Here is a 16,512-nt window from a genome sequence, read left to right as displayed (position 1 = left end):
GTGTTGGTTGCGAACGAGTCAGCTCTTTGAGCCGGCTCTTTTTATTATTTTTTATTTTTTTTAAAGGGACTATTTGTAACTTTCAGAAATGCTTGTTAACAGCGACACCTGTGGCCGTTAAGTCAACGAAAGTCAGCATCGGGCTCGCGCTTGCTCCCTCTACATAGACATGAACGAGCATCGCTCAAAACAGTGAGGCGACACGTCAGCTGAAACCACAATATCACTATATTTCACCTGCTTGGCAGTAATGTTAGCTGACCAGACGAAGGTCTCTCCATGAATCACTGCTGATCCTAGTGTTGGCTTTTCCTGCTTCAGCCTCCCGACCGCGGTCAGAACAGGGAAGACACCGGAGTTTTGGTCGGAGCCGATAACGTTTCTCGCTGCAGAGCCCCGTCACTTCACAAGACACGGGAAACCCCAGTTGGTCTGGAGGAGCTGTAGCAGTTATTTCTGCACAAACATCCACTGAACATTTACTAGATATTCTCAGAGCTAAACTAACTCTTCTGCAGTGTGTAGTGTGCGCGCATGCACATAAGAGTGGAGCGTGAGAACGCGCGGTGTGTGAGTGAAGGCAAGCAGGCAGAGGAGCACAGACTCCGGCCCTGGAGACCAAAGCTACGGGCTCCCCTGTGTCTTCTGGCCGTGGTCGGGGGGCTGGAGCAGGAAGAGTTGACACTGTTTTGCAAGACGGGCTTCACTAAATATAGCTTTGAGGTTTTGGTGCTTCCGTGTAGTTTGTGTTGGAGTCTGAGTCTGAACAGCGTAGCCACACACGATCGCGCATATGCGAGCGTGCATGGGAAACCAACCCGGTAGATTTATACCTGTAAGAAGTTACAAACAGTCCCTTTAATTAATTCAAGGCAGAATGATAAGACGATCATCTCCGCGCCACAGGCACTCCATGCACTGACTGACTGAATGTTGTGTTAATGACGTCCGTGCGACCAATCAGGTGATGACAGACGAGGATCATACCACCAAGCAGGGAGGGGCGGCGCACTGACGGTCTACAGGTACAGAGCAGGAGGGAGAGGAGGAGAGAAAGAGAGAGGTGTGCGGTGCGCGAATAGCAGACAAGATGAGTGATAGTCGGAAACGAAGTAGCATGTAAAGTGATGGTATTATGGAAATTATAAGGTTTAGTATAATTATATTGAATAATTTAAGTGATATATGTGCACACATACTAATCAGAGGTCAAAACAGCTAAAGCTAAATTTGGCTGAATTATAAAAGGCAGAAGTGGGAAAACGAAGAGCAGTTTGGGAGCCGAAAGAGCCGGCTCTTCTTGGTGAGCTGAGCCAAATGATCTGGCTCACTAAAAAGAGCCGGAATTCCCATCACTAGACAGGAGGACAAAAATAATGCGACGATGAGCGTCATTGAGGGCTGCTGGTGCTGCCTTCAAGAACAGCCACGAATATCGGATATATCACAACAAAGCATAAAAACGAGCCCAGCAAAGTAGTTTTTGGGGGGAAAATATGGGCTTCCTGAGAGGATTAAGTGACAGACAGTCAATAGATAAGTAATGTTATAGTGTGTTTGTGATTTTTCTGCCCACAACTTGAATGTCAACGATTTCTATATTTATATACAACCCAAAAAGAGGAGAGATTACAAGGAGCACTTGAAGGCAGCATTACAGGGGGCTCCACACTTGAGAAGCTGTTTGAAATTCTTCTCAAAAGAAAAAGCTGCCTTTGTGCATGCAGAAATGTTGAGGTTCACATGTTTGTTTGTGTTTAATGCAACGTACATCTATTTTGAATCCATAAAAATAAATTAAGTCCTTCCTTCAAGCAGCTGTCAGACTCCACAACCAGCACTGCTCCCAGTAGACCACTTACACACCAAAAAAACTGACAATAACCTGATATTTTCAGGTGGAACTTCATTCATTCATTCATTCATTCTCACTGTGCAATATCATTTTCCACTTGTGCAATTTTGTTAATAGTCTGTTTATTGTCAATACTGTATATACTGCTCCTATTTTTATACTTCCTTCTATTTAAATGGTTCATATTTTGTTACACTTTGTTTAGCTCTTTTTTACTGTGTTAGCTGATGCATCTTGTTTTTTGCACTATCCCCTTTGCTGCTGTACACTGCAAATTCCCCCACTGCAGGACTAATAAAGGAATATCTTATCTTATTTTGGGATCCTACCCACATTTAGGTGGGATTTTTACCCTTCTACTGTAAAGGTGGTCAAGGTTTGTGCATGCACCTTGAGCACATCAGTAATGTTGCCAATGTGGCACCACTTGTTCCTCTCAGCTGCTCTTTGGCCTGACACATGGCTTCCTTTTAAACCTCCACTCTCGGCTGTGTGTGCTCATTTAACCCTGTGACCTCCGATTAACCTTAGCAATACTTGCAGGGTTATTCATCAGCAATGACAGCACATTTGTAGTGAGCTCTGACACCTAATTTGCCTGTAATGTACAGGGTGTTTAAGTTGCCACACACTTTGTTTTTTTTCCACCTGCTAACAGCTAAAACAACATTGGCTTGTCCGGACATCACGCAGGGTTTTATAAATGAGTTTCCACAACAGATCGTTTGCATTTCTGATGATATTTGCATCACTTTTGATGAGCAGATGTTGATGGATATTTTAGGTCATGAATTCTTTAACACCTTCCCTTTAACATTATTATATTTACTCACTTATTATTTGGTAGACCTACAATTTAAATTTGTCTCTCTGGTGGCACCTATTCTGGGATATGGTATATGATTATCAATAATATCTTTAGTCGTTTTCCCTCCCCCTTTTAGCCACGCTATTGGAATCAAATTCAATCTCTTGTGCTCTGTGGGTATACTCTTTTTCATAAATAAACGATTTGCAAAACTGACACTGACACCAGGTCATGAATTTGATTGAAGTGTACGCACAAACACCTGCAGCACAATTGTGTGACATCAAGACAACAAGACACAGCAGCACCTCAGTATAACCTTCCCTACAAAACCTCCTAAAAAGGTACAGTATGTGTAGCATGCAAGATTCTGGCTTGCAGCATGTTGTGCATGTGTGTGAATTCATTTTTCATGCTCTTAAATAGTGTATCTGTGTCTGTCAGGTCTTTAATCCACTACTCTGTTCAATAATGCTGCTTGAGATACATCTTCGTTCCAAGCGTCTGTCCAACAACTCCGCCACATCTGGAAACTTCTGGGAAGAATTTGATTTTGATGGGTGTGAAGGCCTCAATGAGGGCAAATATATTTGGGTTTTTTTTACAGCGCTGTTCTTTGTTGTTGGTTTTCCTGCATCCATTACCATCCTCTGGGAGATGTTTAAGACATACAGGAGAGGAACTCCCCTCACACCAAATGATTTTTTCATACTGAACCTCTCCATCATGGATGGTGTCTTCTTGGTCTTCATCCCACCTGGAGTATTAAATCATTTCATCTGGGAAAATTGGCCATTTGAAACGATTTGGAACGGTGTTTTTGCCTTGAGCACATGTGGGAGACCCCTCATGATGGCTTGTATCTGTCTGGACTGTTACCTGGCTGTGGTTCATCCAATCACCTACCACAAGAGGAAAAGTCTCACTCCCAGGCTTGTGATGGCTGGCATCGTTTGGACTTTGACGGTTGTCGTTGGCATTGCCTACATTCTTTTCTACAAGTTATGCTACTCTATGCTTCCCGCTGTTATCCTTACAATAGCCATAGTAATAATAGGAATCTGTGATTCTTTCATCCTGCATACACTGATTAAGTCTGATCCAGGCAGAGAAAACATCCATCCACAGAAGCAAAGAGCCATTCAGACCCTCGTCAACAGCCTGGTAATGACAGGCTTGTCTTACCTTCCTCCAGTGCTTCTGTTAGCAATAGTGAGGCCCCTGGTCAGTTTCGAGATCTACATGTGTATTATTGGTATTCCAGTTACACTTACCTCCTCTTCGGGATCTGCTGTCATGCCTATACTCCACCTAAAAAATCATGGGAAATTGGATCGTTTCAGGCTCGGATGCTTCAGGAAGTCTTAGTTCATTCCCATTATGACAAGATTTTATCAGGGCTGTCAATCGTTTAAAATATTCAATCGTGATTGATCGTATGATTATCCATAGTTAATTACTTACTTTTTTCTGTTCAACATGTACCTTAAAGGGAGATTTCACAAGTATCTAATACTCTTATCAACATAGTAGTGGGGAAAATATGATTGCTTTATACAAATGTATGTATGTATTTATTATTGGAAATCACCTAATAACACAAAACAATGACAAATACTGTCTAGACACCCTCACAGGTACTGCATTTAGCATAAAAAATATGCTCAAATCACTACATGGCAAACTCAAGCCCAACAGGCAACAACAGGTCATTTGCATCGATAATGATTGAACTTTATTAGGCCATAGAAATAATATTAGTCTTCTTAATTTAGGTGGTGTTCCCCTTTAAGGACACCCTGGAAGGCACTGCATTCATCATGTTTTCTCCACTGGAAGGGCACCTTAGAGGGCACTTCAGCATGTTTTCGCCACTGGAAGAGCATCCAAGAGGGCACTTTATCATGTTTTATCTACCACAGAGGCCTCTCAGATATCCATGTTGCCCAGAGGGTGAATCCTACAGTATTGACTTTGGTGATCCCCTTACTCACTGTCTACTTAATGGATTGGCACAACATTTACTTCAACTATTGGATGGATTGCCATGACATTTGCTGCACACATTCATGGTCCGCCCAGGATGAATTGTACTAACTTTGGTGACGTGAACTTTGGCTCTCTGTCAGGTCAGAAGACATCAACTGAGAATGCAGTTTAAACACACAAAACGCTAGTTTGTATATTTATGTCCATGTCACTCACCGTGGGCCTTTGTGAATGTCCTGTGCTCTGCGGGTCTGCTCTTTTCCATAAGTATATGCTTTGCAAACTGCCACTAACAGCAGGCCATGAATTTGATTGATGTCTACGGACAAACACTTGCAGCAGCTCCCACAGATGTTTGACACTTTCGTCAAGGCAACAAGACACAGCAGAACCTCAGTGAAAACATCCCTACGAAACCTCATAAAAAGGTACGTATGTGTCTGTTATTTTAATGGCTCAAGCAATGTGCAGTAAATTTCAAACTGATAAACTGAACAAAGACACAACGTTGTGTTGCCAGTATTTTGGCAGTAGTTTCTTTAAATACAACAGTTTGTCTGTTCTTTACATTTTTGTATATAACATGCAAGGTTTCTTGCACGTGCATTTGTGTACATTTTAATTTCCTTGCTCTTATCTGTGTCTGTCAGGTCTTTAATCCACTGCTCTGTTCAATAATGCTACTTGAGATACATCTTCGTTCCAAGCGTCTGTCCAACAACTCTGCCACATCTGGAAACTTCTGGGAAGAATTTGATTTTGATGGGTGTGAAGGCCTCGAGGAGGGCAAATATATTTATGCTTTTTTTACAGCGCTGTTCTTTGTTGTTGGTTTTCCTGCGACCATGTCCATCCTCTGGAAGATGTTTAAGACATACAGGAGAGGAACTCCCCTCACACCAAATGATTTTTTCATTCTGAACCTCTCCATCATGGATGGTGTCTTCTTGGTCTTCATCCCACCTGGATTATTAAATCATTTCATCTGGGAAAATTGGCCAATTGAAGCGATTTGGAACGGTGTTTATGCCTTGAGCACATGTGGGAGACCCCTCATGATGGCTTGTATCTGTCTGGACTGTTACCTGGCTGTGGTTCATCCAATCACCTACCACAAGAGGAAAAGTCTCACTCCCAGGCTTGTGATGGCTGGCATCGTTTGGACTTTGACGGTTGTCTTTGGCATTACCTACATTCTTTTCTACAAGTTATACTTAACCATGCTTCCCAGTGTGATCTTCATGATAGCCATAGTAATAATAGTAATCTGTGATTCTTTCATTCTGCATACACTAATTAAGTCTGACCCCGGCAGAGAAAACATCCATCCACAGAAGCAAAGAGCCATTCAGACCCTCATCAACAGTCTGGTGATGACAGTTTTGTCTTACCTTCCTCCAGTGCTTCTGTTTGCAATAGGGAATCCCCTGGTCAGTCTCAAGATCTACATATGTACTGTTGTTATTCCAGTTACACTTACTTCCACTTTGGGATCTGCTGTCATGCCTATACTCCACCTAAAAAATCATGGAAAATTGGATCGTTTCAGGCTCGGATGCTGCAGGAAGTCTTAGTTCATTCCTCCTCTGCTAATTCCTGCTTCTCCCTTTTAACATAATCAGGCACCGCAGAAGCTAAAAACATTTTAACTTTTAGTAGTCCAGTTTCAGTAAGCTCTGATATGTTAGAAAGTTAAAATAAACCATGACTCACATTTCAAATAAGCCATATCCCTGACTGAATCATGTTATTTAGATCAAGACATATTTAGTTTTTTTTATGTTATGTAATGTTGTTCTTGTATGTTGTTGTTCATTATATGTCATAAGTGTGTTATATGTTTGGAAAAATGATTTGTTTTGCCTTTATGAAAATGTATAATACACTTTATAGATTATTAATGTTTGTATATGATTTTTTTGTTTGGGACTTCAATATACATAGATTTTCTTTGATTTCTTTCTTTCTTTCATTTTTTTATATATTTAATGGGAAATGTACAAAATAATGACTGTAAAAAGGTAGGTATAATAAGGCTTCAGCTTACACCTTTTCAGTCTGCATAAACTTGCTTTGTTTTTTCACTATTTCAAAAGAAATGACTTATTATTGTTTTTTCAAATTATTTTTTATATGTGTATTTGATTAGTATAAGTTTAAGACAACCACAACTAACTAAACTAAGATAAAATAAAATAAAATAAAATAAAATTAAATTAAATTAAATTAAATTAAATTAAATTAAATTAAATTAAATTAAATTAAATCAAATCAAATCAAATCAAATCAAATAAAACAAAATAAGATAAACTAAACTAAACTAAACTAAAATGAAATAAACTAAACTAATTTAAGGTAAGCTAAGCTAAACTAATAATTCTTACTAAAATCTGTATTCTGATGTTACATGTATACTTAACTGAATGTTGATATTGTGTTGATAGAAATTAATAGTTGGATGTCTTACAAAGGAAAACTCATAATAAAGCTGTTGAACTCAGTTGTTTTGCTCCTGATTATTGATGGTAAACCACAGTTCCTCCGTAGTGGAGAGCAGGCCAACACTGACGACCCAGCTGAGGTGGTTCTGGAGGTACTTCATCTCCCAGCATGCCTCAGGGATGGGATAACTTTCTGTGGAACACTACATCTGACTTAGAGTCACATTGGAACTAAAACTTTCTAGTTAACAGTACTAAGCCATGAACAGTGGATAACAAACCATAACTAGATGTGCTTCTGTATATACTTTCCTATATTTTTCCAAACCTCAGACTGAGACATTATTCTGACAAAAGCGATGAAAAAACTTCTTTTCCACGACAGATTTACATTCGGTTCCTCATGTACGATGATCACATTACAAATGTAAATGATGCCGGCGGGCATTCATCTTTCATGACGGTTGTTCTCATGCAGGTGTGCCGGTATAAACAAACATCATTTACATACTGAAGATGTTGGAAAAAGATACAGTGTGTGTGGGAGAAGTGCAGTATTTTTCCAACATATTACAAGTGTTTCTAAGAGTATTTACCAAAAATAGATTTGTCTGAATCAAGACACTTGATACAGACAGAAAAGTTTTTTTTTCTCCTTTAATGACAGATTTTTGCCTCATTGTTTCAATGTTTTAATCTCACCTGATTTTATCTCACAAGTCTTATTCTATTACTTCACATGTGTTTTATCATGACGTTCTTACAATGACTAAGATAAGATCAAACTCTATTGATCCCAGAAATTTAGCATACACTGATTCACATTTACATTTAAAAAATAGTAGAATTAATATAATCAGGCACAATAATGTCAACAACGTTGACAAGATACATGAATATTATGTGATTATGTGATTGATTATGTGATGAACTTTTACAGCTCTTTCCTTAAAATGATTCTTTTCTACAAACCATCATCATCATTAATATATGTGATATATTGGAAGCAATTATGGCTCAAATCATTACAAATCATTACCCCTGACTAAGTGACATTTTATGGATATTTCATATTTCATTGCATAACAATAACAGTACAGAACAACTAATAAACTCTACAATTAACCCAAATAATGAACATAATAACTGCAGGAATTTGGTGTAAAACAAGCGATTTAAATACATTTTGAGCAGATTATTTCCTGTGAATATCACATCAGAGATGAATTTTCCTGTTATTTTTTGGAACTTTTAATATAATTCTCTGTCTGTATTTTCATTTTTTTTTTAAAAATCATACATACTTAATAGGCTTCTTTTTTTTTTTGGACAAATTCAGTGTTTTCTTTTCCCTGATGCTTCGCCATTGTTCTGTTCACTCTAGGGCTGAAGGGCTGACCCGAATGCTTCAAAGCTTTGACCGTTGCCATGGTATTCGACCTCCAAATCAATGCTTCTTTTTTTTGTTTATATATATATAAGTATGTAATAATAATGTATAAATCCCAAAATAGCCCATGAAATAAGGAATAACATTATTTATTACTCATATTCAACATTCATTATTATTAGTTATTCTCAGACGGGTATCGCTGTTTGTTGTGTGTGTGCAGTAGTGCGGCAGCAGCACTGAAACAGTGGAAATGGAGGCAGACAGACAGAAGAACATGTCAGTTTGCTGCGCTGCGCCACAAAGTGAAGCTTCGAATACCTTCGAATATTACTCACCGAAGGTTCGAAGCCCAAAAAATGGTATTCGGGACAGCCCTAGTTAGCTCTTTGGTGTACACGACATAAAATCAAGAAGGCCTCGCTGGTCAAACACACAGGCAAACAGAACCTCCGTGTCAAATCTCATGCCCGCTCCAGCTCATATACACACGATTACAATATACTAAACGGAAGAACTCACTGTAACTTTAAGCTAAGAACATTTACTCTTAAAACAACTACAGTATTCCTAAATGCCAGTTCATTGAAATTGATATATTGACATGTTGAGATAGACGTTATAACATGGTAGGAAACAAAAATATAAACAAAACAGTACGATAAATAATGGGATGGATAAGGATAATAAATCAGCCAAAAGAAAAGACTCCCAAATGTCCCACAAGATAGTTGTACAAAATGCCAGAGGGGATTTATCATGGATGTATTAAAAGAACATAATAAAGACCACAGGAGAAGAAATGAAGGAGGAAGGGCTCTGAACATGACTCTGAACTTCTCATATCCTGGAGTTTGGAGGTTCTACCATTCAAAATTAAGTGCAACTACATCCATTTTGTGTAATTGGTAAAAAAACAGAGAACAACATAGACATAGGGTACATAATGACCTTGTTACACTTGTAAATGGTTAAAACCTGAGGCTCCCCTGACTGTGAGTGCATAAAGATAGTTGTTTTGTTAGTGACACACATTACTACTATAAAACCTTCTGAACTGTTACACCAAACAGCAGGGGCTCCTCAGATTCCCCAGATTCCCCAAATAGAGCAGAGGCATGATCACGCTCCCTGCGGTCGGGGTTATCAGGATGGGTATGGCTAAAAAGCATTCGTACACTTTGTCATCACTGATAATCAGATCACCCAGGATGTACGCCAGCAGCGGAGGGATGTACGAGGTGAAGGTCATGACCATGCTGTTGGCGATGATCTGGAGGGCCCTCTTCTTCCTGGGGTGGAGGTCACCCCCGCCTGCACGGAGGGACTTCTTCAGAGTCCAGACGATGGAGACATCACAGGCGACAATGACGGGCAACGCTATGGCGTACACAAACATGGACCAGGCGCTGTGGTTCAGCTCGATGACGAACACGGATGCAATCCCTTGAGCCACCGTGACGGTCCACACAGCGGCCGCCATGAGCACCCGGGGGGTCAGACTCTTCCTGGCGTGGTAGGTGACAGGATGGACCACAGCCAGGTAGCAGTCCAGACAGATGCACGCCGTAAGAAGAGGTCGCCCAGCCAGGTTCAAGGCATACAGGAAGCTGCTCAACATTTGAACGGAGCTCACGTGCCACAGGATGAAGTTACACAGCCCGAACGGGACAAAAAGCAAGAAGACCAAATCCATGACGGTGAGGTTGAGCATGAAGACGTCGTTGGGGGAGACGGGGGTTCCTGCTTTGTGTCTCCGAAACAGCTCCCAGAGGACAGCGACACATGCAGGACATCCAACCAGAGAGAAGAGAGCACTGAGAGAAGCCCAGGTTATAATACCAGCCATCATGTCTCCACAGTGTCCAAACATTTCCCCCGAAGGCTCGTTGAAGTCGAGGGTCAGATTCTGAGAGCGAGGATGCACACGGAGAAACATTTCACCCTGATCGGTGATCGTCTATACCTGAAGTAAAACAGGAATACATAAGACACCCAGGAGGCAAATAAAAATGTGTTTAAGTGCCGTGGTACCTTGAGGATCTGACCTCGTTTTCGGATTTGTAGTGAAGCGGTCAATTTGTTTATCTTATGAAAATTGTGATTTGAATATGCAAGTGACACTGAGGATCATTTTTCAGTTTTGGTCTGTCCAGATGTTTTTATAAACAAAGAAGCTGACTATTGCAGATTCTGTTAGTTAATGTGTTGCTAGAAGCACTGGTTAAGCAGTTATTGTGATACAATCTGCATAGGATATGTTAAAGTTATGTTTTCTCTGCCTCATGGTAGTTAGAGGTCAAAGGTCAAGGGTTGACTTTTACCAGGCCAGTTGAAGAAAGTCTTTAGAACAACACTTTCACCTCAAATCATTCATCTCTTCCTATTGTTGTCTTTTTTTTTCTTTTTTTTATGTAGTATATATATATATATATATATATATTTATTTTTACAGTCAAATTTAACCACTTTTTATTTTATTTTTTTGGGGGGGAGGGTGGGAGGGGGGGGGGGGGGGGTCTGACTGTATAGAATAACTGTTGAACATAACATTGCTGTGAGCCTTCTATTCAGAAAATAATAAAAATATGTTGAAAAAAAATAAAATAATCATTCATCTCTACATTTAAACGTAGATTCAAACCAACCATGTACATTTCAACCAATATAACAAATAGTGAATACTGGATAACATGGTCAACCTGCCTTTAACAGTGTAAACATGGTGCAGCTTCAATAAAGCTTACAGAATATGATTATTATAGATGATTAATCCACCTTTAAAGCTACTTAAAGGAGAAACCAAAGGGGAAAACTGGATGTTTAGGTTGTTACAAATCAAACTTGCATGACTCTAGTAGCCAAGTGGGCTGTTTTTGAGGATTATACAAAGTACATTTACATTGTTTATATTGAATTAGTATAAATTAAAAGGAAGAGGTAGTTAATCATACGGTTGTCAGTGGAAATAACACAATATCAGAACTACTTATAAAGGAGTAAAAAAATCAAATGATACAGTAAACATGAGCCAAAGAATTCCTCCTCTTTGTTCTTTAGATAAACACTATTGTTGTAGTTCCCGTTAACCATCACTGGGTGGCAGTATAACCTGCAGTGCATCACATTTCTGCAGCTCATTATGTGCATAGCACCAGTTAGCATTTTCAGATCAAACTTAATGCATTAAATCAATATTTGTGTCAGGTAAAGACAGGATTATTGACAATTAACGACAATCATAACGGTCTCAAGAAAATAAAATCTGATAATCATCGCAATATAATGAGCCTTTCAATGCAATAAGTTTAGGATTTAATCCAGTTTACATAAGTGTTAGAAAATGAGAGGAAAGAATACAGAAAAAGTGTTTTATAAGCTTTTAATGACACACACAACGTATGCAAACAATTCCATATAAAATGACCATTTCTTCATAAAATATTTTCTTACGTATTTACTCCCTCCACAGTAGAGCGACTGGTCACAATGCATTCAATCAAATTAGCTACCAAAGTGATTGTTTTTATTTATTTATATATATACTACACATTTACATTATGGGACTTACTGACCAAATAAGAAAAGATGCATTAAAAAAACAAACTCCCAAAAAAATTATTATTATTCATGTTCTGTCACAATCACACAAAACTGTGAAAGGTAAAAAAAAAAAAAATATTCACATGTAAAGTACAAAAGATACATTTTGTTCAAAATGTAAATTACAGATATTTAATTTTATAAAACCTTCAGAACACTCTCGTTAGTTGACTGTTCCTTCCTTGGATGAGACTTTTTAAACACACTTTTGTAGAGGTTTAACAGTCACAGGCCTCATTTTCATTCAGCTTGCGCTCCTGCTTAATCTCAAAATTTAAAAAGAGACCAACAACCATTTACTTTTTCGACATTTTAGCTAATTCAAATCAGATCATGATTTAGCATTTTGCCCAAGAACACTTCAACAGGGAGAAAGGCAGTTAGATTTAAACCATAAACCAACAAGTCACCGTGCCAGTCCTCAGGCTCTGAGCTGATTTTAGTTCAACTGAACGGTTTTATATAAAAATAAACGGGAAAAAGGACACGTGTGGTTTAAAGGAGGACAGCATCATTATCTGTGAGAGTCCTGGGTCATGACACATCTAAAATGAACATTTTATACAAAAAGACACTACAGTGTAAACACCAGTACATTAATAGTGATTGTATATAAGGTCTCCTGGAAGAATATCACATTCATAAGGAAGCGGGAACATCTGTGAGCTGTGCTTTAACATTGTTATGATCCAGTGAAAACCTTGTATCTCCAGCAGAGGGATGTTTGTAGGCACTGGAGCTGCAACCTGTTAATCCATTAAACCACTAATCGGTCGTTTTTTTTCAGCTTTTTTCATGCTGAATGACTAATTTCCGGGAATCTTATGAGCACATCTCTGGTAAGCACACGATTTAAAGTGCTGCTTTTGTGTGATTCTTTGTGGAGAAACTCAGTTTTATAGATCAGTCCATTAAGTCGAATTGATTAGTCGACAAAATCGTACGAGTCTTTAGGCCCCGACACACCAAGCCGTCGGTCGGTCGTCGGACAGTTTGGGGCCGTCTGTGAGCGTCTGTCGGCCTATTTTTTTCGGTGTGTCCCACATCGTCAGCTCTATTCTGTCTGACTTTTTCCGGCCGATTCAGCGTGTTGAACCAGCGGCGGCGCCCGGCGGTGAGAGAAATCACTCCGATTGGCTGTTCAGCTTAAACGAATCAATGCATGAGAATAGAAATGGACGTGTGGAAAGCAAGAGTACAGTCAAGAGGGAAAAACACAGAAGGCATTTTTCATCTTTATCTCATCTGATCGTTCCAAAACATGGATATTTTCACAGCGACATGGCCATCTGGAACAAAGTTAAGTGGTGAGTGAGAGTGGTGGGAGAACGGTCGTCAAACGCCGCTTTGTTTCATGTACTAACATAACAACGGCTTGTATATCCACCATCCTCGGTCTTCCGGTTTCCCTTTTTGAATGATGAATACAGACTACCGCCACCTGCTGGTAGGGACAGTTATTTCATATCATGCAGGTGCAGAACGTACGTGGTAGTTGGCCGTCGGCTGTAGTCTTTGCGGTGTGTTCGCTTGCAACTTTTTGGCTACGTGAGGCGACTCAAAGGTGTGTTTGGGTCCTTAGTCGACTAAGAATTTCTTTGGTCAAGGACAGCCCTAGTAGGTACTCGATTTCTTTTTTAGAACACCCAGCACCTCCATATTTCTTCACACCTTACGGTTGATATTTTAAAATGTAACCTCTGAAAGTTTTAAAGATTAAATGGTGATATTGGGTAATATAATAAAAGTCTGTGGGTGCACCTTTAAATTTAATCAATCTAAAGTCTGCTTATTTATTTTTTATGTGGAGATATGAGGTCTTCACCTGACAACAACAATACATATGAAGGGTTTCATTCCAAAAACACTATTTAATATACATTATATACTAAAAAAACAATTATGTGAATATTATCACTCAATAATAATTCCATTCGAAATAATGTTAGTATATGATAGTTGAGGGTATTAAAATAAAATCTTATGTTTTTATAAAAACATGTTATTTTTATGTAAGAAATTGTTATGTATATAAAATCAGGTTTCATTTTTAGGGATTCTTATTCTGGAACAAAACTCTTCAAAACCCGTATGAGAACATCAAGATAAAAGACTTTCAGAGTAGAACTGATGTGTTGACGGAGGTTCAATTGTTTCAAGACTTGTTTCAGGATTTCGAGCTCTAAACATTGAGCCACGTTCTGCGGCCGAGCTCCAAACCTCTACAGAAGGAAACTCTATTTCTCTCTTTTCAAAGCTGAGACAACATCAGTCGTTGGGACGTGCGAGTTGGGCGAGCGCTGACTTTCCAACATTGACATGAGCGTCAAACAATGGCTCCTTTGACTCGGTTTTGACCTCCCCCAGCCCCAACACCAGTTAACATGAAAAAAGCACTCTTCAAAAAAAAAAAAAAAAATGCTGTTGATTATTAACTGGGATGCCAGTGTGTTCTCGCTGAGTGGAATTTGAGCCATGCATTGATTATCCAAACCGAGCGGAGCGACGTTTCTCTCTCTATTGTCGAGTGCATTGCTCGTTTTTACACAAAAATGCACAGCTGCTTTTCTGTTCCATGTAGGGTAACAAACATGTATACATACATGCAAATTCTTCACTTCTTGTGGAATATACTCACCAATAGCTTGTAGTTCTTTCTTGCACAGTGAAAGGCCACCAAAACCAAAAGGCTTGTTGTGATAACACAAGCCTGGGGGACAGTATCCTACCATTGTAGTACATTGTGCATGATAAAAAATGCACATAATCTTCCCTAAGTATTTGCAAAATCCCTGAAAACGCGGCTCTAACTTAGTTACAAGTGCACTTTGTCTTTTAAACAAAAACATTTTTGAGAATTTTGCAGCTTAAAACGTCTGCTAGTACCTCGTTTCTTATCTGTCGTACCACAAAGTCGCTGCAGCCAAGACACTAACGACCACATACATCAGTGTGGCACAATGCCTCTGTCTTCTCCATACAGGATGCCTTTCTTTCAGGGAGCATGTTTACTGGCCAGATGGGCTGCTGGGACTTCTCTGGCCAAAACAAAATGGCTTTGAGTGTGTTGAAGACCCCCATCAGGTCAGAGACAAAGTGACCAGAATACTAAACACCGCCTTCAATGCGTATCACGGCCCACTTTGTCAAAGTATATGTTATTTTCTCTCATTTTGGCCGGGCTGAGTAGCATATGGAACAACATATAGCATGAGGGAACTCGGGGAAATACAAAAAATGCTCCACAAATAGAAACAACCAGACATTAAACACGTTTAAAAAAAAAAAAATCAGCATTCATTAATCCAGTCAAATGTTGGATTCTGTGATAATCAGACCCTTCTCGTACCATGTTGTGTTTTGACAAAATGTGAACTCCTTTGCTTATGAAGAACTGAGTTATATACAGAGGCTGACTGGACTTCGTTTTTTGGCACTTAACAGTCACACTGAGAGCACAGATTGCTGAGAGGACGACGGGAATACAAATGATGCCAGACACCAGATTAGATGCTACACTTTGTTGAGTTGGGCTGTGTCACAACTGGGTGTGATTTGGCGACTTTTGCGGGACAACATCGACCGATTTGAATTTGTTCCACGTGCACGTACTATTCCCAGTATCAATCACACGCCAGCTCGTTTCTGTCACACAAATATTCATCTTCCCTTTCCCTCGCTCATCGTTTCCCTCAGTAGAACACAAACTGTGACTCCTCTCGAGTTCATCACATTACTCTCCTCAAGTATATCCACTCCAGGTGTCCGCCAGTCCCAGATACTCTGGATTCTCTGCCGTGGAGGTCACAAACCCGTTCACGTGCCTCGGCGCTCTCTCCGGTGCCTCGGGGCCATCCACTGCCGCAGCCCCGGCTACAGCGTTGGCTTTGGCCACAAGGTCCAGGTAGTACGGGTTGTCGAAGGCTGGAGAGGTTGCGGTGGTGGCTCCGGCACCCGCGTGGACCAAGTATTCCGGGTTTTCCACGCTGTGACCGGAGCTCAGGCCGTTAGGGAGGCGCCGTACTGCTCTGCCTTTACGAGGCAGTGTGGTGGGCCGCTCGGGGATCCCCGGCCTGAGATCCTGGATCTCCTGGTTGATGTACTCTAAACAGATGGAGGAAGAAAGAAAAGTCAGAACTAGGGCTGTAAATCGATTACAATATTTAATCACGATTAATCGCACATTTTTTATCCATTCAAAATATACCTTAAAGGGAGATTTGTCAAGTATTTATTACTCTTATCAACATGGGAGTGGGCAAATATGCTTGCTTTAAGCAAATTAAGGTATATATTTATTATTGGAAATCAATTAACAACACAAAACAATGACAAATATTGTCCAGAAACCATCACAGGTACTGCATTTAGCATAAAAAATATGCTCAAATCATAACATGGCAAACTCCATCCCAACAAGCTGTCA

The 16,512-nt window shown here is 39.8% G+C and overlaps 1 protein-coding gene across 2 annotated transcripts in view; it reads right to left on the bottom strand.

Moving 5' to 3' along the window:
* Positions 1-11,848: 11,848 nt before the first annotated feature.
* erbb2 (erb-b2 receptor tyrosine kinase 2) overlaps positions 11,849-16,512 on the bottom strand; it is a 28,834-nt gene continuing 24,170 nt past the window's right edge. For both annotated transcript variants that reach the window (XM_037754568.1, XM_037754569.1), the window contains exon 27: positions 11,849-16,190. In XM_037754568.1, coding sequence (XP_037610496.1) covers positions 15,829-16,190 — 362 coding nt within the window. In that variant the 3' untranslated portion in view covers positions 11,849-15,828. The remainder of the gene's footprint in view (positions 16,191-16,512) is intronic.

Source organism: Sebastes umbrosus, chromosome 20, assembly GCF_015220745.1.
Source record: "Sebastes umbrosus isolate fSebUmb1 chromosome 20, fSebUmb1.pri, whole genome shotgun sequence".
NCBI classification, from domain to species: Eukaryota; Metazoa; Chordata; class Actinopteri; order Perciformes; family Sebastidae; genus Sebastes; species Sebastes umbrosus.
This window is presented reverse-complemented; position numbering and strand designations above follow the sequence as displayed.